Below are 22,598 nucleotides of genomic sequence, written 5' to 3'. Positions count from 1 at the left end.
GTAAAAACAAAGAATGACCAGATTTTTTTTTTTTTTTACCTGATTTTTGTTTCTAAGAAAACGAGAGCCACATATGAGGATATTTGTAGAACAGTAGCAGTATATTGTCCTCGTAAGTGGATATCAGGCCCTTGTAGAGCAAAATTGAGTATTTTGGTCTAAATAACCCAAAATGTGATGTCCACATATGTGGACGCCAGGTCCTAGGTGGTTAATTCTCCTGTTATCACATTTGTATTCATGTTAGATTCTTTTAAAAGTTGTTGCTAAAGTTCTTTGGGAGTTTTCCCATATAAGACACACATTTTCAGAAGTTAGACACCCCCACCCATGTTTTGTTGGTTGGTTCCCTGCTTACAATAGTCACAAACTGCACAAATTTATTCAGTAAAAAAATTCAGATCTCTTCCTGACATCTGACTTTCAGAATAACCCAAGAGTCAAAGACTATTTATGTCAAAACCAGCCTGTGACTTGGAGTCTCCACTGGTTGCATGCAGTGGCGGATCTAGAAGGGTGGCATGGGGTGGAAAGTGCCACCCTAAGATGATCCCTTGCCACCCCAAGTGCCACCCCAGTTTTCCATATGACAGTTTTGTTTATTAAAATAAGATAGCATTAACAGTTTGAGCGTAGTTACAATCAACAGTTAATATAAATGCTAAAACTGAATATATTGCATAGTGTTTCCCCCCTCCATCATTAACAAATGGTTCAGCCCATAGCAGGACCGGCTTTTTTCATCATAAGTGATGTTTATGATTGTGCCAGAGCACATTTTGAACAACACCATGGGTGGTTGGATGTTACAGTCTGGAAATGGAAGGAAGGTGAGTGTTATTAACCCTCTGTGGTCCACGGACACGCTGCACCTCCAAATCACATGACTGATGTAAGCTGACATAGAAACAGGCTGCAGCCACGCAGCGAGACAGAGCGAGACAGAGAGAACGAGAGAGTTTTTAGATGTGGGAGATTTGTGACGTTTAGTGTGGAGTATATAAGTGTGTTGTGTTGTCTTGTGTAGTTGTTCTGTTGTGTAGTCGTTTTGTTTTGTGTGTCAGTGAGGGCACTAATTAATGTCACAGAGGCACATTTGCAAGGTAAACACTGTCACTAAGTAGAAAACCAGCGGAGTGATACACCTCCTGTTGTCAGGCCTGCAGGTTTATCCCTGTGCTGTTCTCCTGTTTTTACTGGCACACATCATTTGTGGGGCATCTTATTGCAACACCTGATTGTTCTCTCATTTTAGTTTTTTAGTTAATATTTTTAAATGGTTGTACAAAATGAAAAAAAAAAACGTCAGGTCTATTGGCTGCAAATTGTTGTATATGTTTACAAAATGTACAATTTATATTTGCATTTCAAGTTATAAAAATTTACTCCACATGTCTGTGGTTTTTTTACAGTAAAGAAATACTACTAGGATTTTAAGTTCTTTGTGTGATTTCAGATCAGTAATACTAATGCAGTATGTCAGTGAAAAAAACAGTTAAATTCAGTTGAGCTGAAAAGAAAGATACCAAACGAGGCAAGGGGAAAAAAATAAAATGAAACAATTTGAGGGTGAAATACAAACGTAAACTCAAAAGGAGTCAAAAATGGCCGGTTGTATTTCAGACCTCAGAGGGTTCATCCAACAAATCGTGAAAAATTAGATTTAAATTTTTGTTCATAACAGTGCAGATTTCTGACATTTTGTGTAATTTAAGCTGTAACAATGTGATTGTTTTCTAACAAAAAACTGTGTGAAATGTAAGTTAGACTTGTGTTTGTAAATGAACCGCCCCATGTTGTGTAGCTTTCTGGATTTTATACTTATTGGGCTACATATTTATTTATTATACAGGCTATACAGAAACTCACATGTTTTATGTAACTAAAGTGTGTAATTATGTGGGCTACAGACAATAATTAAGTTATAGACTATATTTATATGAAAAATGTGTATACTTACTGCATTTGAATTATTTTAACCATATGTAACCACCTGCACATGTGTTTGAAAAAAAAAAGGCTTTGATTTTGCCACCCCATTTGATTTCTTTGCCACCATAAGAAAATTTCTCTAGATCCGCCCCTGGTTGCATGGCAACTGCGAAGGTCAAGACCATGTCATAATTGCCCGTAAGGCACAATGTCATTTTCACATTTCGATTTTTTGGATGAGTTGCATCAATCTTATCCTGTAATCCTAGCAGATCCATTTAAGTCAGAAGACTGTTTCCTGTCTTTCATTGCTGGCTTGAAGCAGGTGAGGCCGAGGCCGATGAAATATGATTAGGGTGACATGCACTTTATATATTCTCACCTACTTATTTGGTCATTAATCAGAAAAATCAACACACACAAAGAAGACGCAGCACCCACTCATTTACCTCGCTAAAATAGCTTTATAATAATCATATTAATAGTAATAATATTAGCCATTAGAAAATGTTTCGACAACGTTGACAGTGTTACATTCTGTGTTGGGGTAAACCACGTCACAGTGTGCCATCTCTCTGGGCTTTCAGCGCTGTCAGGCGTGCTCCTTTCGACACATCCAGACCCATGAGTCATTATGAAATCCAGAAAATCAATTTGTATGTACAAAATGAGAAGCACAACACAAGAAACAGAATCAGGATGTACACCGGGCATCATCCTCCACCGCCGTCCAGCACGTCTTCGGATCGCTGTGTTCATGCACGTTGCGTACTCACTGGTGGCAATGTGAAAGTTCATATTTTATGGCATCTCTATTGCTATATGCTCCGGTCAATTCTTTTTCTTTATAGGATGAAAAAAAACCCAAAAACCCCCAAATAAAGCAAAACAAAAGCATTTAATGATTTAACTGTACAATATACTGTCTTGGCACTGAATCGAACGTGTATAAAACAAGTAAGCACGACAATAAAGCTGAGCTTAAAGACAGAAAAGCTTAATGTGTCAAACCCGTCTGATTTAGAAATCGTGGTGAGACATGAAAGAGAAGGAGAAGAGGGGGCTATTGTGTTTTTTGCTACATTATAGAGTAGAACACAGAGAGTGGAGCGTCTTATCAGTTTGAAGTCTGTGTTTCGTCTCTGTTGTGGCAGCACTAAGAGTTCAGAGTGGAGTAAAAGCACACGGAGAAAGAAGGTCTTAGGTCTGGGTCTTCTATTCGCTCCACCTGTTCAGTGCTTACTTTTCTCTCAGTGATCTCACCCCGCATGGGAGTGTCCATCCGTGATCCCAGAGAAAAATATCTTCCCAGAGTTATTTTCAGTTTCCTCTTCCTCTACTCCATCTCCTTAGTAGCAGCGATTTATTTACTTTCTCGTTAGATATTAAACCTTTTCTTTTTGTTTTGTTATTGTACACAAGACTCATCCTTGAATATAGAACAATGTTTACCCCATGGCTGTGACTAACAACACCGTTTGTAATAATGGAAGGGATGGCAATTATTAACCATTTTAATGACAGCAATCATACTAATAATCATGACGTAATAACAATATGTGCAATATTGAGAAGAGCAACGTCTGTTGGTAACAGGTATTTACATTGTTGTAAACACGACGGTGGCAGGGTATCATTTTTGTTAATTACACAGTAATTGCTCAGTTTTCTCTGATCTGCATGGCTAACCGTGTCTACTGTAAAGCGACATTACAGTGCTAATACGCACACATACAGAAGTACACCTCAGTGCTAAAGGCACATTGGAGTTTCAGTTAAACATCTGCTTGGCGCTGAGCTGCTCTGGAGGCAGAAAGGAAGCAACATAGAACATTTAAGGAAGCGTGCAAACATTTTTTTTTATTAGATATGGACTCAGCTTTTCAGGAATAGTTACTCAGTGTATTAAGACTGTAATCACCTCTGTTAATTCCTTAGTCTGAACTTAAATTTCCAGCTAAACACGAGTACGTGAGAAGAATTGATGCAATCCAGCACGCTTATATGTAACTGCTAGCAGTCTCAGTAGGCTGGATCCACATATACATTTGAAAAACAATTCTGTATGTAATAAATGTGTTTATTTTAGTTCTACTAGTAGAGCTTTGATCTTTTGATGATATATTGGGTCTTGATACAACCTGTCTGCTCATTTGTTTCAGCTTCAAATTCCTATAAACCAACTTTCCTCTGACTGGCCTTTTCTCGCAAACAGAAGGGTTGAACTGAAGGTGGGTGGGGCTTCTGTGCTCACAGCCATGAGCTGTGCACCTGAGATGGCCATATTGATACCTGATGTCTTCTATATCCTACGGAGCCAAGAACAGAAAAACCATCAGAAACCAGTGCTTATTTCAGTTTTTGTTTTGTATAGCCTTTTACCACTGTAACAGTTTATATAGGACCAAAACATGGAAACATATATTAACCCCCACCTCTTTAAATAAGCTAAGTTTGATGTATGAGTTTGAATAATGTTACAGCCTCCATATCTCTCCACACTGATCTTATTTTCCAATGGTTTCCAATTCGCTCTCCTGTATCCTAGCACTGCTAATGCTAAGCAAATATTTCCTATTGCTGTTGGTTAAAAGTATTCAAATGCTGATAATTGTCTGAAAAAGTTTTTTTTCACACATTTGATCACCTTTAAATATTGCTGAGAATAATGACACAAACGAAATGTTTTTAGAAAATTGCCCCCTCTGCTTCTCGTAATGAGGGTTAATTCAGTGACTTAGCTTTTTCCTCCAGAGCAGCTCTGTCTCACAGAAATGTAAAATTAAAACTCAAATCTGCTGCTACTACACCCCTACACCTTCAGTCTGTTGCAGATGCACAGCACACAGCAAATGCACACACGTAGCACATCGGCTACGATCGCCTCCATCGCCAGCACCTGCACGTTACCGCGCTGCGCTTTCCAGTCTCGGAGAATGGCTGAAAGAGAATCTGGGCTCAAATGACGTGTGATTTCCACACTTTCAGAGAATATTAACAACATTCCTGCAGGGCTGGTCTGACGCTGTATGTTCAGGGTCTGTTGGTTGAGAATCCCCTGAGGACAGAGGCCTGGGTTGGGGATTGGAGACACTGCTGCTAGAAACTGAGGTACTGAGAGTTGGCTTATCCATCTGGCTGTCCACGTGGGGTTTTTGCACTTACAGAAAGAGGTGAAAAGGTTCATATAGCAGTCTGTCTGTTGTGTCGGTGAGTGGTCAGGTCATGTTTGTACAACTCCAGTGTACTGTGCAGATATCGAACAACGAATGGAAATCACAACCACCAGAAGTGTGTTTTCAGTGGACCTGTTATCACAAGGCAAGGTGGCTGGCTAACACCTCAAATTATGATAAACAATAGAGGAGAATGTCAGCGAGAACTGAAGACAAAGTAGTAGGAGTAGTTGTTGCTACTGTGGATAAATATCCAACAAAGCCTTTAAAGATTCCTGGAGCCCCTCGAGGCCAACTCATAATGGAAAGACCTTGCCATCCCTCTGAATGTAGCTTTGAGGATTGCGAGGATGGAGTCAAGAGTCCTTCACAGTGGAGTTACAGTAATAAAGCAGGTCTTTGTGCTTTGTTTCATGAGGGCTGGGTCAAAAACGCAGCTGAAATGTTGTCAAGTTTCAGGGAGAGAGGATCATGGGGATAAAAAGGCCGCTCTCTGAACCGCACGCCTTCAAATGAATTAAACATAAAATCGGCCGTTTCACATGGAGGCTGTTAAGCGCATCGCCTCGGAGTCGAACCGAAACATCGATTGCGGTTTTCAAGGACATCGACATCAGTGTCCTCCGAGGATGTGATCGTTGTACAAAGACAGTGTAAAATCCTACCAATTTGTTTTTGTTTGAAATCACAAAAAAAGGCTACAAAAAGTGCTTTCCTTTTATCGGTCAAAAAAACAAATCCCATTAGATTCTGCTAAAGGAAGCTGTAATAAAGCATGCAGTATTAACATCAATAAAATTTGCCAGTCTTGTGTGGGTATTGCAAGTGAAAGTGGGGGAGATCAAAGATGGTGTGTCAGTACAGTAAAAAGAGTTTCTTTAACAATATTCTCTGTATATTTTATACTTTTCTATTTACATTTCTTTATATACTGTAAACTGTGTTCAAAGGAAACCTCCACATATAGCTGGTTAGGCACATGTAGTTGGCTCTAAAGAGGAAATACAGGAAGGGGATACAGCAGTATATGTCATTAGAACCACAGAAGAAGATATACAGTAGGCCTAAGGAGGCTCACACTTGGCAATTAACACTCTTGCCAGTTATACCCTGTGAACCTGACTCACACACTGAAGATAATAATATTCATTTGAGATTCTTTTTCACATGTACTGAGTCTGGATATGCCACACAACTGTAGTATCACACAATGCTATAATCTATCATAATAATACTGTAGAATTTCACATTTGATATATGCTTTTTTTAAAATTCGTACATATACTGTACTCAATAATCTCTACTAATCTAGAAATGTGGATTATATTATAAAATATACATCTCCCAATAAAATATCCCATTTTTCCAACACATTCCATCCAAATATTAGAAAAAAAGAAAAAACAGGTCATGCTAAAAGATTTTTCAAATTTAAGTGTGTGTGGGTTTGTTTGTTTTTCTATCGTCAAAATGGCAGATTTGGACTTTTTAGTATTCGCCGGGCTTCGTCACATGTCCCTTGTGACTCGCAGCCCTGTGTAAGCATTAATTCCAGTGCATTCACACACACATGCCATTTTTCTGTGCAACATCCATACAAAACACTTGTATCAGAAATATCTGTTATGAAGTAGATTTGCAAATGAGGCCCCCTTCAAAAACTCTTCAAATCGTGCTACACTTTTCAGAGCGGAGACCACAGAGAAGAGAATTTCAGGAAGTCAATAACGAGAAACAAAGCACGCACACGTCCACTCAATCAAGTATTAGCTAATTTCACCACAGTTGCCAGACTCTGTCTGGCAGCTCGGCGGTTTCCTGTATTTGATGTCTCTTTGGGGAGGTTTCGTAGGGCACTGCTGTTCACTGAATACCACTCTTTTTTTGTTTACTTCCCTTCAGAGAAATCATCCCTTCTTTGTAATCAGGGCTCTGTGTGATTGAGAGGACGGCACTTCGAGTTAGGCAAGCAGATTCTGCTGAAGACTTTGACGGTTCTTTTATTTTGCGATCTGCTGCCCTCTTAATTAAGCAGTAGGGGGAAATCCACTGAAACAATTTCTAAGAGAAGAGAAAATGTACTGCGCGCCAGGGAAAGCACTGATTAAGTGCAAAAAAAGCACGAAAAACAACAACAAAAAGAGCCCCACCCCACCCAAAACCCCCCCATCTTCCGTCATGGCTGTTTCATTGGGGTGTCTGTTAATTCCTGACTGAAGTGGCGAGAACTTCCTACAGACCATTGTTATTAGTTTGGGTCCTCATTTAACCACTTGGTGGTGCTATAGTCTCACAGTGAAAAAGGGGGCTTTCTCAGCAGAGTCCTGTATAGCCTTGGAAAATATATTCTCCTCTAAAAGCTCACAGAAACCCCACCCCTGAACGCTTGAAACTTCAGAAGGACTACATAAGAAGCAAACAGCTTCTCTCCCCTAGTTTTTTATTTATTTTATGTCTGCAGTGCTCTCTAGCCATCAAGGCTGTGATGCTACACTGCAAAAGCTCCTTCTGGCAAACATGACTGTGCACTCTATGTACAAATAGCACTTGCCCGTTCAAACAGCCTGACTGCTGAATGCTGAGGGTAGTCAAACGAAAACACGGGATTTGAGGAACGAAAGAGAGAAACTTAAAGTGATTTCATACTCTCTGACTGAGTGCTGCCGGGGACAGATGGCACCTGGGTGAAAGGTGCAAGCTGTAGTTGGCTGACAACGACTGGGAGGGATGTTCTTTGGGGTTTGCCAGCCATCTGACTTTAAGGGCATTAGAACCGATGCTCAATTCATCCATGTTTGTTCATCCACACCGGTAGCATCAGTCAAGCGAATGGACACATCTTGTATGTGATTAAGAAACCTCACAAAGAAGGATGAGGTTTTACTGCACACGGCATCCATACAGGGAGATTCTGTATGAGTTCTTGTATCTGTTAAGCCCTTGATTTTTCAGTGATGGAGATGTGCTCGGTAAACACGCACAGGCATGCTACTACTGCGTGAACCTCGGTTGGTTATAAAAGTGGACTGCTGTTTGTCTTCAGCCATAATATTAATCAAAAACAAAACAAAAAAAAGACTTGAAAATGTCTGCTAGCTAGCTACCATTCCACGTTTAGGCCTCTGTGTCTGTAAAATATCCAAATTTCAAGACACTACGATGGCTGTCATTGCTTGTTTAATGAGTATGATAACTGATTTCGATGGAAATGCTAGAGGGGAGTAGCGCATTAACAGCGTGCGGATCCAAAACTGGGCTCGGAGACAGACTGAGATTGGCCAGCTTTGCAGGGGGTGAGGGTGGGTGAGAAGGTGGGAGGGAAACACCTCAGCTCGGTGTTCAGAGTCGAGTCTGGGCTTCGGGGATGTAGATCTCGATACTTTCGGCGCTCTCTGTTGCCGAATTCTGCCTGAAGGAGGCAGTGCGCCGGGTCTGCAGCAGCCGCCTCCTCGCTTCTGTCCTCTGACGGTCCCCGAGGTCCATTGACTTCTCCCTGATGGGCAGGGTGTGCCCACCGACGCGAGGCACCACCAGGCCCCCTGACCCACCTCCTCCTCCACCTCCAGCAACCCCATCCCCAACGCTATCAGCCCGGAGGCTGCCACTCACCCCACCTGCTGGCTTCTTTGGTAAGGGTGGAGGAAGCTTCTTGTCCTCCTAGCCCAGTCGTGGTGATCAGGTGAACAGGCAGTGGATTAACCGAGAGGGGGGAAAAAATATGGTTTTGTATGGTTGTGTAGAAGGAATCCCATGCAAAAACAAGAGGAGATAGGAGGATGAAAACCCAACAAAAAGGTAAGAAAATCCAACATAAAGGGCAAAAATTCAAGTGAGGAAGAATCACGGACCGAAACATAACGACAAAGCACATAAAATCAGCAAAAAAACATCTCAGCATGCGTTGGCATTGGGTGAAGTAAAAGGCAATGAAATGGGAGAAGGTAAACAGAGGTAATGCACAAAGAAAAAGAAGAAAAGAGAAACAATTGTTAGTTTGTTGTTGACTGAATAATGTTGATCAGTGAGTAGCCAAACCTATATAGAAAATAATGTAATACGCTGCATTAAATGCAAAAGACGTCTAGCACATTTTGGATTTCACAGTCTTGTGGGCAGCTCAGCTCAGCTCAGTTCCTCTTGCTGTTCTGTATTTTCACAGCCTGAAAAGGCTTGGAGGGCACAACCATCTGCGCTACTCGCCTGCACACATCTTAGCTCTGGGGGAGTGCTGAAGGGAAACCAGGGTGGTTTGGACCCCCGGGTCTCTCACCTTCTTTTCAGGCGGGAGCCTCCAACCAGAGTCCTTGAGCCTCTGGAGATCCTGAAACTTGACCCTGACGTCCTCTATATTGAGCTGGAGCAGGTCCCAGAAGGCAGCCAGGTCCTGAGACGTGGGCTGAGGGTAGGCTGATGGGTCCTGGGTGTGCGGGGGGAGACAGGACTTAACAAGTAAAGCATTACATGGGGATTTACAGACTAATTTCACCGGTGAAGTGTTTGCAGCCGAGCAAATCTAGCCCTTTAGCGAATCACGGCAAAAATCATGCGCCATATGTAATGTCATGATTTCGCATGCAATCACACATACTCACCACACTCTGTTGGCAGAGGCGGAAGAACTGCTGGACTTTCTGAGACATGAGCATCTGGGCACTGCCAACTGCGTTTCGAATCAGTTCAAGAACTAGGTGGGAAAGAGCACACACGTAGTTTGAGAAACCCAAGAATTATTCATTGTTAATCTTCATCTCGAGTCGTCCTCTCTCACTCACTCTCCTCCGGAAGTTCGTTCTCCTCTGCTTCTCTCTCCATGTTCTGGCACCAGCCCTCCATCCTCTCCACCTCTGTCTGCAGGAGGCGTAAGAAGAACTCTCCATCTCTCATGCAGGGAGAGGCTCGGCCCGAGTCGGGCAGGCTCCGGGGACCCTCTAGGGACGGTGTCCCCGCCCAAGCTCGCTCAGAGGTAATGGGGAGAGGAGAGTGGGAACGTGGAGGCAGGTGCGGTTGCTGGTGGGGCCGTGTGTCAGCTTGACAGGCCTCAGTGGTGTAGCCAGTCTGGATAAAGTCCTGGGATAACATAAGAACAAAAAAGCCTGTTTTCGAACCACTGCTGAACCTCAGCCACTATTTATACTAGTATTAATGCCACAAATGTGCAGTGTGGACTCCACTTTTGATCCAGTTTAAATATACCCAATGATATTTTTATATTTAATCATGAATAGCACTACTGAATAATTAGTTTTTAAGCAAATCCTTCTGCCATGCAAATACACAAGGACACACTCACGGCCAGCTTCACTTCCATTGCTATTTAAAGCTTTTACTTTACAGACAGTACCAGTGAGAAAAAGATATCCTCCTAAAGGCAGGGAAGCTGACAAGTGCAATCTAGAAGACCCAGGGTACTCTTCCAGCAACATTAGCCAAGCTAATAACCAAGAAAGTTACCTGACAGCTAATGTTAATATACTAATGTTAATGTTTTGTATGTATAAATCATAGTAATTAAAGCTGTCAAACTCTTTCCTCAGAAATGAGTGGAACTATAAAGTGTTATACAGGGGGAAAAATGATGAAAGTGCAGTACTGATACCTCAGTGCTGTACCTAAATACAGTATTTGAGCAAATTACATTTCAGCCTTGACAAGATAAAATCTAACAAGACTAGAGAAAACCTGCCTCCAGGTGTCTTCAGCTGTTTCTGTCTATATTACTCTCAGCCCCAAGGCTGATCTGTCAGGTCTCCCAGCAAATGAGTAGTTCAGATTGCAAAATATTCAGAAAAAATGTTGATTTTCAGATGTTGTATAAGGAAGAAAATGTCTTTTATTGTAAGATTGCAAGTTAATTAAACACCGATTACACCATGAATTTCTATCCATTAACCCGAGGACATGCAAACATGTTGGGTGTCCCCACAACCTGCTGTCAGTGTTGCCACTATCAAAATAATCATGCACATATAAGGACTTTGTCATTTACTATGTCTAAATGAAGCCCAGAGGAGCATTAAAGTGAAAGTGGCAAAAGTTTTCCTTCAGAGATCAATGAAGCTAAAATGTTTTTGTATTTGATTGTTTCTGTAAAACTTCAACAGCTGCCTGTGATCCTACAGGAGAATTGCTCACTGCTACCTCTTTGTAGGCCCACTGTCCCTGTGTGTGGACGGTGCGATGGCACTCTGTATACTGGCTGGCGGACTCGGGCTCAGACGAGTGCCTTTGGAAGGAGCAGCCAAACTGGAGACTTTTGTCCTGCATCGGCACAGCGATGCTCAATCCCGGGAAGCCCTCGGGGTCCAGGTCGGCCTGCACGCTCGCCGTCACGCTGTTGGAGCGCTTGAAACGAGCTCTCCTGCAGGACAGGGAGTCAATGCAGTCCCAGAGAAATCGAGTCACACAGAGAACTATATGCAAATGCTTTCTTATTGTGCTATTATTTTGGCTTCTGTTAACTGCACGTTCTTCTTTGAGTAAGGCTGCCATGTCACTGCACTCACTACTACTCACTTGGTTATGATAAGACCTGCTAAATCCTCTGGCATATGACGCACCAGTGTGGGCAAAATGTCACGTCGGTGGACTGGGCGATGATCGTTAACTCTATTACAAGTTTATACCCCACCTCCTCCTCACCCTTCTTTCCTGTCTGATGAGGGGTGACTCAGATTTCCGTTATCAGTCTGCTGTTTTCTGAGATGTCACGCTGTCGCGCTCGACGAGCAGGTGTGACGGGCGTGGGGGGACGGGGGGGACGTTGTTAAGGGATGCATGATCACAAACCGCTCGGGGGTTTGGAAGTATGCGATGCTACGAGTGTTTGCATGCATGCGTGCAAATCTGACCTGCAGGCAAAGCTGGATATAATTAGGAGATGGGTTGAGTCACGTGCGAAAGTCATGTAGAGTGTATGATTTGCAGTAGTCATGGTTACACTCACTAATGGCTGAAAAACAAGACATTCTTGGAAGAAAGTGTTGCCGAGTTCAAGCTGTGATCTCTGATGAAATGTTAAATGAAATAATAGGATCTAGCCTAGAAATCAACCATAGGTGGCTGCTCTGTTGGGCGCTCAGGAGATGAAGGCTTTTTTTTCAAATTGTAAATGAAAATTATTCACATAAATTACTGTGCAAAGACCAAAAGTTCTTGATGAAGCTACATATTTTGGAGCAAAGATAAATTAGCGAGATAAACAAACACGTCTTATTTTGCAAGTTTGTTTCTTTTTATAATGAAAGCAGCTTAAATGTCAGGCAAAATAAACAGCTCATGTTTAGACTGGATTTCAAAGATGAGTAGTTTTTCTTTGATTTTTACTTTCCTGGTACCTTTTGTCGTCTTCCACTTGGACTCCTACAGAGTGGACCTCGGTCAGAGCTTTGCCCTCCGTGTCGGAATCTGAAAGGGTCTCTGAGCTATCCACCTGCAGCAGAGGAGGACACGAGCACCACAGTCAGAGTGGAGAGAATGAAATCGGAAACCTCACCTGCCCTGCTGAACATACAGGGACTATATAATGCAGTCATTGTGTTGCATGGATGCATGTGAACAGCAGAGGTTCAAAACCGTTTCATCTGCATTCATATCCTCCTAAGAACCAAGAAAAAAGAATCTTCCCATTGAACTTTATTTGTGATTTCCTTCCTCTTTGGTGTTAAAAGAGGCAACCCAAACACATGAGATATCAATGGAAAGTCCAGGATGTCCTTTATTTAGTACATCATGACTTAGTAGGGTAGATAGGCTGATTCTCAGGAGGACACAATTCCATGCCTGAGAGTTTATAAGAGCATTTATTGAGAGCTCTGACAGGATGACCAGACACACCGATCGTGTTACAATCCTGGATTGAGCTAGTAATGACATCATAATAATGGGATACTACTGTGTAGTAGAAATAGTACTTAAGCTATTTGACTTTTGAGGTTAATTAGGTTTGACTGGTGATTCTTTTCAGGCCATTTTTATGTCCATGTGACTACTGTATGACAACTAGTGTTAAGGCTCTGTTCATTCATTTAGAGGGGACTTAAAAAATAACTAACCATCTCTGAAGACATGTCAGAGATGAATGTCCCTATTTAATAAAAGTATAGCTCTATAGCAGAATATTGATGCCACTCCCAAGCTTGTATGCTAATTATGGATCTATAGCCTTTTGAATAGCTAAGCTTTGCACCTAGATCGCAGGAAAACTCGACAAAGTCTTCACATGGAGCAGAAAATGGTTTGCAGCTACTAACGCTGAGGGATTATGCATGTTCTTTGTGTAAATGGACTGTATTTCGATTGGTGCTGAAACCATTTTTCTCTTGGCTTAGCTGAGTTGAAAATTAGCATCTGTAAAGCTTGCCTGTAAAGTTATTCACCAAGCCAAAAAACCAAACATCCTCGGGAAGAACTGAGGGGGCTGGAGTTCAGTGATTAGTTCACAGCCTTTAACTGTGCAAACTACTGCGCCTTCATCAGATATTCCAAGCATCTGCTTGTTCGGGCTCGGTACACGTGAGGATTTGGTGCTTTCTGAAGTTCGTATCACTGCAAATCAAGTTTGGATTTGTGGACAAAGGATACAGTTTAACCAAAACAAGCAATTTGAAGACTTGCAGTTTTCATTATTTTCTATATGTCTGTGAAGGTTCTCAGTCATCCAGGTCATCGTAGTCAAAGGAGCTTGCAAAGAATCCATCTATGTCCACTGTGAGCGACCATCTTTGAACAGAGGCGGGGGTTTACGACACCAACTCTCTGCCATCTATAATCCAGTTTTGAGATCCCTTCCCAGACGCCTTAACGCCCACTCACATCCTGGGCCATCTGACCTCAGGAATTCGCATGATAAGGTGGGGCCAGGTTTCACAATGAACACACCCGAAACTCTGGCTGATTGGGACCCACACCCAGTTTCCCACCTTGGCTCAGGCGATTAGAGGATCATCAGGGGGTCCTTTTGTCCCTCTGTGGGGGGTCACTCCCACTAGGTTTATATCTGGGACTCTCCACCATTTGACCTTAGAACTGAAGAAGCTTCTCGGATGAGAGGTGAAACGTCTTCAAGCAACTTAAAGAAGTCCAGACGCTTTTCTTTGCAAGCTCCTTTGATTATTTTCTATCATCTTTTAGAGAGCCTAATCTAAATAAATGAAAATAAAAGGCATATTTTTTTGTTTTCCTCTCACCTGCACAGCTATGGATGGCCTCCACTTTCTGACAGCACGCCCTTCGTCCTGCCCTCCAGCTTTACTCAGCACGATGCTGTTCTGAGGCAGAGAGGCTGATTTCCCCAGACTGCCTCCCACTCTGCCATCCCTCTCTCTTGCTGGCCTTGGCGGACCCTCCAGAAGGCTGTCAGCTGAGCTGCTGTGTTTGGCTCTCACCCCGACTCCAGGACCCCCTCCATAGGGCACCAGCTCTCTTGAGCCCCGAACCCCGTCCAGGCTCTCTGCGGAGTTGCTGTGCTGTCGGGAACGCCCGGGTCCGCTGCCAGTGTAGTAGCCTCCTCTGGAGGTGCGGCCCGATGGCCCGTCAGAGTTACCCAGGTCCACGGAGTTGCTGTGCTGCTTGGGGCGTCCGGGACCGGAGCTTGAGACCAACTGCCCGCTGCTCTGGAAGTAGGCATCCTGGGTGGACTCTGTGCTGCTCTGGGCTCGCACCGAAAGTGAAGACTTTGACATGCGGGGTGGGAGTGGAGGAGGAGCACCTTTACGATAAGGAAAGACTGAAGTGTCAGAAGAGCAGGGGAAAAGGAAGACAAAGGCACAGTGGGCTGTTAAAAGCAAAATGGGTAATATATCAACAGGGAGCGGGGGAGGTGGATACTTACAAAAGGGACAGACTGGAAGGAGAATGTGACAGGAAAGTTAAGGAGGAGAGAACAACGATAAAGCCATTAAGAATTACAGCCAGTGTAAGATGGAAGAGGAAACACACAAAAGTCCAACTTCTTTTCATTAAAAAACAGCTTTTAGTATAAATTTCAGTGAGTGGCAGGGAGGGATGCGCTGGAAAAGACAGACATGATAGCGAAGCAAAAACCTCTTCCCCGCAGCTAATTTAACTCTTAACTCATTCACTGCCATTTTTACTCATTTTTGAAGAGCCACAGAAAACTGTGTGTTATGATCATATAAACGCTGAACCTACCAAAATGAAGAACAGACTCTCTTCTTTCATCCAAAAAAAAAGCTTGTTTCTACCATTTTCCATTCTTTAGTAATCAGCTGTAGAAGAGAGGTGGGTTCCACCAAAAATGCCTGTTTTGACCACAAAAAGGGAGAAAACGAGCTTTTTGTGAAAAATACATTTCAAGCAGTCTGATGTTCACTGACAAGCTGCCCGAGGTTGTATTCTAGCCCCTCCCATTGAAAAACGTAATTGACGTCTATAGACGTAAATGGCAGTGAATGAGTTAAGAAGACAGAGCATTTTCCTGAGAGCAATATTTAAGAAAGACATCACTCACAGTTTCTTTAAATATATATTTGAACAGAGTTTATTTTCAGAGTGCAGAGATGCTCACTCCAAAGCTGTAACCCACCCTGTGTGCATACGCAAGTGTTGCTGTGTGACTTGGTGTACCAGGGAGGGGTCTGTGCTGAAAGTGGATAACACTTCACAGAGGCTTTAGGAAACACTGGATGGATTTTGTGGCAAATAAAAACAGCCCAATATTAGGCTTAAGCATTATTGGGAAGACTTGTCAAAGCAAACATCATCAAGAGTGAAACCAAAAGACAGAGACAAAAAGCTGGAGACACTGAGCTATCATCATAATCACATGGGTTCCTGTACCTATTTCTGAGCCTGTGAAACCTGCAATCAGACAGGGGAGGGTGATCGGAGAGAGATGAGATACAAAGGCAAGGCAGAGATGGCAGAGAACAAAGAGCATGCACAAATGTAATACACACACACACACACACACACACACACACACCTGAGCCTATAGCATGCATATGTAGGCACAAACACAGAGGAGAGGGGTAAAAAACAGCTCATTAGAGGTTGAAAGAATAGCGAAGACAAGAAAAGGCTGTATATTAAAAATGGATGCAGCTGTGCAACGAGTGTGTGTGCACGTGTGTGCGTGAATTTGCTTTTGTCAACGTAAATGCACACAGCCTGTCATAAAGTTTCATCTCCCACTGTGTCTCCTGCCGCGCTGCTGCCACATAAAAGGCAGCCGCGCATCCAAACGCTCCACAGAGACACCCCAGACTTTTGCATACTGGTGGACTCAAACCGCACACTCACCGGCCCCGCCCTTGATGCTTCCCTGGGGGCCAGACATGGAGAAGACGGAGAGGCAGTCGTCATCCTGGGAACATCCGGCCTGGATGGCGCGAACGTAGCTGTGGCTGCGAGTGCGGAACACTCCTGGAAGATCCAGGGCTTCGACAGCTTGAGACTCCACCTCCCCGAACATGGTCCCACACACGGCTTCGAACTGACGGTTTAACGTCTCTCCGAGCTGGAGGATGAGCGGGAAGGTGCAGGGGATGAGAGTTCCTACATCAGTACTTGTCTTACACATGTCAGATGCACAATTTATATCCCCAAAGAAACTGTCTGTTGAAAGCTTGTGAACCCAGTTTTGTCATTTTCTACACAAATATAACCCACAAAGTTATTGCAGCTTAACACAAGTCCTAAAGAAATTTAATTTAGATTCTAGTCATTGAGGAAATTTCGTTCATGATAAATTTCCTGATGTAAGTCAGATTTTTGCTGTGACATACTTTACAGTCGAGTTAACCTTGTAGGTTGACCTCTCCTTTGGAGGGTAACGGTGGTCTTGAATTGTGGACTGCATTCATTAATGTGCAAAGCTTCTCAGAAATCACCTTTGTCCCATTCATGATTGATCCCATTTTCATATCATTGACTGAAAATCCCTCATCTAATTTCAGCTTCAAATTATGCTCTTTACGCCCTCACAGACATGCACTATTGGATCGTTTTCCTCAATAAACGAATGACCAGATCAAATCGAGCTTATCGTTAGCTCGGTGCAGCTCAGGTGACATCCACAATGCCAGCCCACATCAGCTAATGCCTCCACTGATGCCATTCTGAACATTAACATCTCATAAAATATGCACTGTTTCAGCCATCCCGCAGTTGAAGACATCTGAAGATGCCTTGCAATTCACCTTCATCCCATCTATGCCTTTCATGCCGTATCTGATGTAATCAACGTCAAATCCATTGTCATCTGTGCCTGCTTTGTTCTGCACTGCAGCCTCGCTGGCTTACGTATTTCATGTTTGCACCCGGAAGGACAGGAAGGTCTCAAAACAGATCTCCTAGGTCATATCTATGTAGAAAAACAGGCAATTCTAGGAGCGGTTTACACACTTCAAAGCCTCACCCTGCTGTTTGTTACCTGTGTGCTGGTCAAAGAGCGGGTGTAGCTACGGGAGCGGGTGTGGGTCTTGGGTGTGGTTCTGCTGTTAGGGTAAGAATCTGTACACTGTTTACACGAGTGCCTGGAATAAACACAAGCATAAATGTTAGTATTGATGCTTTGTTGTGGCTGTAAACACGTCCGCCATTCGCGTTGCTATTTTTATCAAAAAAAATGTTTGCAACACAAACAGCTCACCATTTGGTGAACCATCAAATAACAATTCACTGCATCATGTGTCATGACTGAGCCAGCTGGAGTCATTTTCCGTGCTGTGACGGTGCATTTCCATGCCAATTAGGGAACCATCATTTTTGTTCATTTTATATGAAAAATAAAATCCAGACATTCCAGCAGCTATTATGATGTTCAAGCAGAGCTACAGTTAAATGTGAGAAGGTTCCCAAGGCTGCCTATGTGAAAGTATTTACTGCATAATGCAAGAACATTAACATCCTTTTTCAGTTTCTTTCCCTATAAACTGAAATCCGCTGGTGTTATCTTTTTACTGATGTTTACCACCAAGCAATAATTTAGTTTAATAATTCAGTTTATGGTCTAAAATCTTAATTTGTCTAAATAAATGGTGCTTGAATGTTACTGAAATGCGTCTTTATATATGTCTTAAAAGGGTTACTCACTCAGTTTCACACAGAGTGTGAAATCATGTGTACAGAACACAGTGTGCCTCGTCCTAGCTGATGTTTATTTTCCTCTGTGTTCTTTGAATCACCCACTTGTTAAGTGCTTGCTATTAGGGCATTGCTGGGTCACTGAGTTTCTATCTATAATCTCCAGAGTATTTACACGGGCGGAAACAATGATTTGATCGCCTGTTAAATTTGTAAGTCTGCTCACTTACAAAGAAATGAACAGTCTCTCATTTTTATGGTTGCTTCATTTGAATGAAGAGAGACAGAACATCAACCAAAAAGTATTTGATCACCAATCAAAACATGACTTAGTACTTGGTGGAGAAACGCTTGTTGGCCAGCACAGCAGTGAGATGCTGTAGTTGGTCACCAGGTTTGCACACAGCTCAGGATTTTGGTTCACTCGTCTTTAAAGAAACTCTAAATCAAAGCTCTGCAGATCTTCTATACGACTGAGGTCTGAAGAGTCGCGAGACCACTCCATGGCATTAATGTGCTTCTTCTTTAGCCACTCCTTTGTTTTGGGTCATTGTCATGCTGGAAGACCCATCCATGACCTATCGTCAGTGTTCTGGCTGAAGAAAGGAGGTTCTTGTCAAGATTTCATGGTACATGGCCCCATACATTGAGTCTCAATAGGAATACCTGTATAAATAAAGGCCAAATAAAGTAAAAAAAATAAATCTACTGCCCCCTCAATGAGCAGATGCCAAATGATGATGATGCCAAAGAGTTTGATTTTGGTTTCAGCTGACCACAGCACTCTCTCCCAAGTCTTCTCTGAGTCATGTTCACTTGCAAATTTAAGACGGGCCTGTTCCTTTGCCTTCTCGAGCAGGGGCACCTTGTGACTGTGGTCTCAGCTGCCTTCACGCCATTAACATGCTCCTCCTGTGTGGTTTTGTTCTGATCCACAGCCTTTCTCATGATCATCCTCACCCCATGAGGCAAGCTCTTACATGGAGCTTCAGACAGAATCTGATTGATGGTCATTTTATATTTCTTCCATTTCCAAATAATGGCACCAGCAGTTGTCACCATCCTGACATGCTTATTGTGGATGGTCCCGTAGCAGGTCTAAAATCTTGTCTCTGATGTGCTTTGACAGCTCCTTGGTCTTCCCCATGGTGGTGGGGAAGTTGGAATTTAAGAAATTGATTCTACGGAGAGGTTTGTTTTAGACATATAACAAGCTGAGAACAGGCATATCGGTAATGATTGATTAATCGTAATCTATTCGACACAAGCATACACACAGACTTCAAATATTTATTTGACTCAATAACATGCATTTCAGTTCATAAAGTTTATGTAACGTGTTTTTTTCTGGATTTTTGGCTGATATTCTGTCTCTCTCCATTAAAATGAAACCACCATAAAATTAAAGACTGTTGGTTTATTTGTACGTGAACAAACTTACAAATTGAACAGGGATCAAACCTCCTTTATTTACTTTAACTAAACAGACATGAATTTTCTGAGTCTGAAAGGATCTTTTTAAAGTCTGAAATTAATAGTTATCCCAAAATGTGTTTGTAAACATCAGATTTTTATCATGTTACAAACTGAAAATAAAGATTTTGGAGAGCAGGGTTTTTCTAAGGAGGGAGACTTAGACTGTCTAAAAGATATTATGAAGCTATGAGAAGAAATTATCCAATGGTTTTGTATTTTCACCCACACTGTGGAAAATAATGTTGTCCACATTTAAAGAGTGAGCCTTAAAGGCACAATCAAACAGTGTTGTGTATTTAAGCTGCAGCCTCTTATAAAGTTATGGAAAAGGAATGAATTCTAAATGCAAACCAAAAAAAGCTGTAAAGTAACATAATGCAGAAATCCTCCTGTGGGGAAATGTTCGCATAAACAGCAACCGTCCATACTAGGACTAACTTGCTATTTTGTTTTTCTGCATTTTGTTCCACGTTGTTGTTTTTTTCCCCTTTGTCATCCCACTGCTGTCTGTTTCTGTATTTTATTGTTTACTTCTGTCACATCTGTGCAATTCCTATTTGATATCCTGTGCTGCTTTTGCACTGCTTAAAAAAAAGACAACCAAACTAAACCAAATAAACGTTTTTTTTACGGTTTTTGAAAGCAGAGAGTTGAGTCGAGGGTAAATACAAGTATTTCAGCATGAATATAAAAGCTGAATTTGTGCCATCTGACCTTTGATCCATGCTGATAGATCGTCTGAAGGCTTCCCTCTGGGCAATCAGCGTGGACTTGGGCGAGGCTTTGGGACTCGTGTCCGAGTCGGCGCTGTCATCATCGCCCATGGCTTTGATGTAGCTGCCACTCCGCATGCGACGGCAAGGGATCTCCCCTCCGCTGTCAGCTGCTCCGCCACCACCATAACCACCTCCCCAGTCTTCTGAAGGGACCTGAGGCACATCCACATCCACCCAAACATGCACACGGTCACCATAACTGACCAACTTGTACTGATCTGAAATTGCAACAGGTAGTGAGTAAAAATGTAACAACCATGTGGGACCAACATGGTTTTAGTAGGTCAAACAGTTAAATGCGTTAAAAGTAAGTATGCATTCGTCTTCTACACCCACTGTTAAGGGAAAAGGAATTAGTCATGATGTGAATTAATCAACACCGAGATATTGAAGATGTTTTTCACCGCACTGTTTGCAGTTTCTTCTCAATATCTGATGTCAAGATCCAAAGGCTTCTCAAAACAGAAATATATTTCTTAATTAATCGAAAAATATTTCACACCTCGAATGGTAAAAGGTTTATTTAGCAGCACAGTTCTGGCCCACGTGCACACAGCGTTGGGTTGGAGGGCAGACACAACCGAAAAGTCAACTGCACTCGTGCACACACGCTCACATGCACATGTATGCATACACGAGTAATGATGCAAGAGAAAGAGAGAATAGGATGAAGGGACTTACAGAGAGAGAGAAAGTCTGACAGCTGGAAAAACACTGACGCAGAGAAGGAAAAACAACGTAAGCTCAAAAGCCGGCAGACGGAGAGCAAATAAATAAAAACAGAGAAAAACAGGTAGACAAGAGAGAGAGGGCAGCAGACAGGAGTGGCGACACGGAGTGGGAGAAAGACATGAACGTGGTGGCAAAAACACGAAACAGAAGACGCAATTTAACAGACGAGCAAATGATTCTGATGGGAAAACAACAAACACAGCAGTGCAGTCAAGACAAGAAACTAAAGACAACACGAAGAGAAATATAGAGAATCAATGAAATTAACCCCAAGAATTACGCTGACATGTTCTCACAGTGGCCCTAATGTAAAATACACGAAGGCGTTAGCGCACCCAGGAAGAGATCACAGTGTCAGTGAAGTTTTGCAAATTCAGCAATTACAGGCAACCCTTCAGTGAGTGGGTATCATGTGGAACTACTCCAAAGTTGGGAAGCGAAGTCAAGCATGAAACACATGAGTTTTTTTTTTTACTTTAACGCTTTGAAAATGAGCTTTTGTTTACTTTGAAGAAATAAGACAACATAAAACAACACATTAAAAAAATTCTAATCAAACAACCTCAGCTAACTGATTAGCATTGAGATTCAGTCTGGAGCTGCTTTATTGGTCTCAAATTACACAAAGCATGAAAGATGTCTTGACTGGTATTTTCTCAGCTAATTTCTAAATGTGTGTTGTGCTGAAATGAGGCAAATGCTAAATGCTAAAGTAGCATTTGGCCAGTCTTTGGATCAACAACCTAAAACAAAGAACTACAGGAGGCTAATAATGGCACTATATGCTTAGACACCACTCTACATTAAATTATTCATTATTCCACAGTACCTCTCTTGTCCCATCTCCTTCCTCTCTCCCACTAATGCCACTAATGGCTGCTTCTGCCTAAGCCTGGTTCTGCAAGCAAGTTTTTTCTTGATCACAGTGAGTCATCTGATTGTTTTCTCCGTATTACTGTAGCGTCTTTACCTTACAATATAAAGCCTCTTGAGGCAACTGCTGTTTTGATTTGGCACTATATAAATAAAGTGAATAAATAACCAGATAATCAGACATTTGGATATCCAAATATCTAGTACAGAGAGAGTTTTGGTGACAATGGGCTGATCTTTGTTTAGCCTTTAGCGCCCGTCAGGAGCTGTGCACAGGTTGATGGAGGAAACTAACAACAACGGCTCAACACTTCGGAGAAATTTTCATGACCATAAAAGACAGCACAATGTAGTAAAGTTTATATTTATGGTCCAAGTATTATACTTCAATATACTAATTAATGAATAACTCGTTATATGTATAGACTATTATGTATTTACTTTGTTAGGAAAGTCTAAAGACTAACTTGATGTTGCCTTACACATAAAAAATATAATTACAGGACTCCTGATCGCAGTGCTGTAGACAGCGTAGGACCAGCGTTCGGTAACAGTCAAAACCCAGAACTGATCTGAAAAATCTCAGTAG

The 22,598-nt window shown here is 42.3% G+C and overlaps 1 protein-coding gene across 1 annotated transcript in view; it reads right to left on the bottom strand.

The window, feature by feature from the left end:
* Positions 1-7,277: 7,277 nt before the first annotated feature.
* Positions 7,278-22,598, bottom strand: part of dlgap3 (discs, large (Drosophila) homolog-associated protein 3) — a 148,994-nt gene continuing 133,673 nt past the window's right edge. The window contains exons 4-13 of the mRNA XM_085446097.1: positions 20,343-20,557; positions 17,500-17,602; positions 16,368-16,584; positions 14,294-14,832; positions 12,443-12,537; positions 11,247-11,466; positions 9,881-10,175; positions 9,701-9,792; positions 9,379-9,525; positions 7,278-8,765 (exon numbers count right to left, since the gene is read on the bottom strand). Of these exons, the coding sequence (XP_085302223.1) occupies positions 8,448-8,765; positions 9,379-9,525; positions 9,701-9,792; positions 9,881-10,175; positions 11,247-11,466; positions 12,443-12,537; positions 14,294-14,832; positions 16,368-16,584; positions 17,500-17,602; positions 20,343-20,557 (2,241 nt within the window). The 3' untranslated portion in view covers positions 7,278-8,447. The remainder of the gene's footprint in view (positions 8,766-9,378; positions 9,526-9,700; positions 9,793-9,880; positions 10,176-11,246; positions 11,467-12,442; positions 12,538-14,293; positions 14,833-16,367; positions 16,585-17,499; positions 17,603-20,342; positions 20,558-22,598) is intronic.

This window comes from Copadichromis virginalis, linkage group LG22 (assembly GCF_057382275.1).
Source record: "Copadichromis virginalis isolate Kocher_CV1m ecotype Utaka linkage group LG22, C_Virginalis_male_GT1.1, whole genome shotgun sequence".
NCBI classification, from domain to species: domain Eukaryota; kingdom Metazoa; phylum Chordata; class Actinopteri; order Cichliformes; family Cichlidae; genus Copadichromis; species Copadichromis virginalis.
This window is presented reverse-complemented; position numbering and strand designations above follow the sequence as displayed.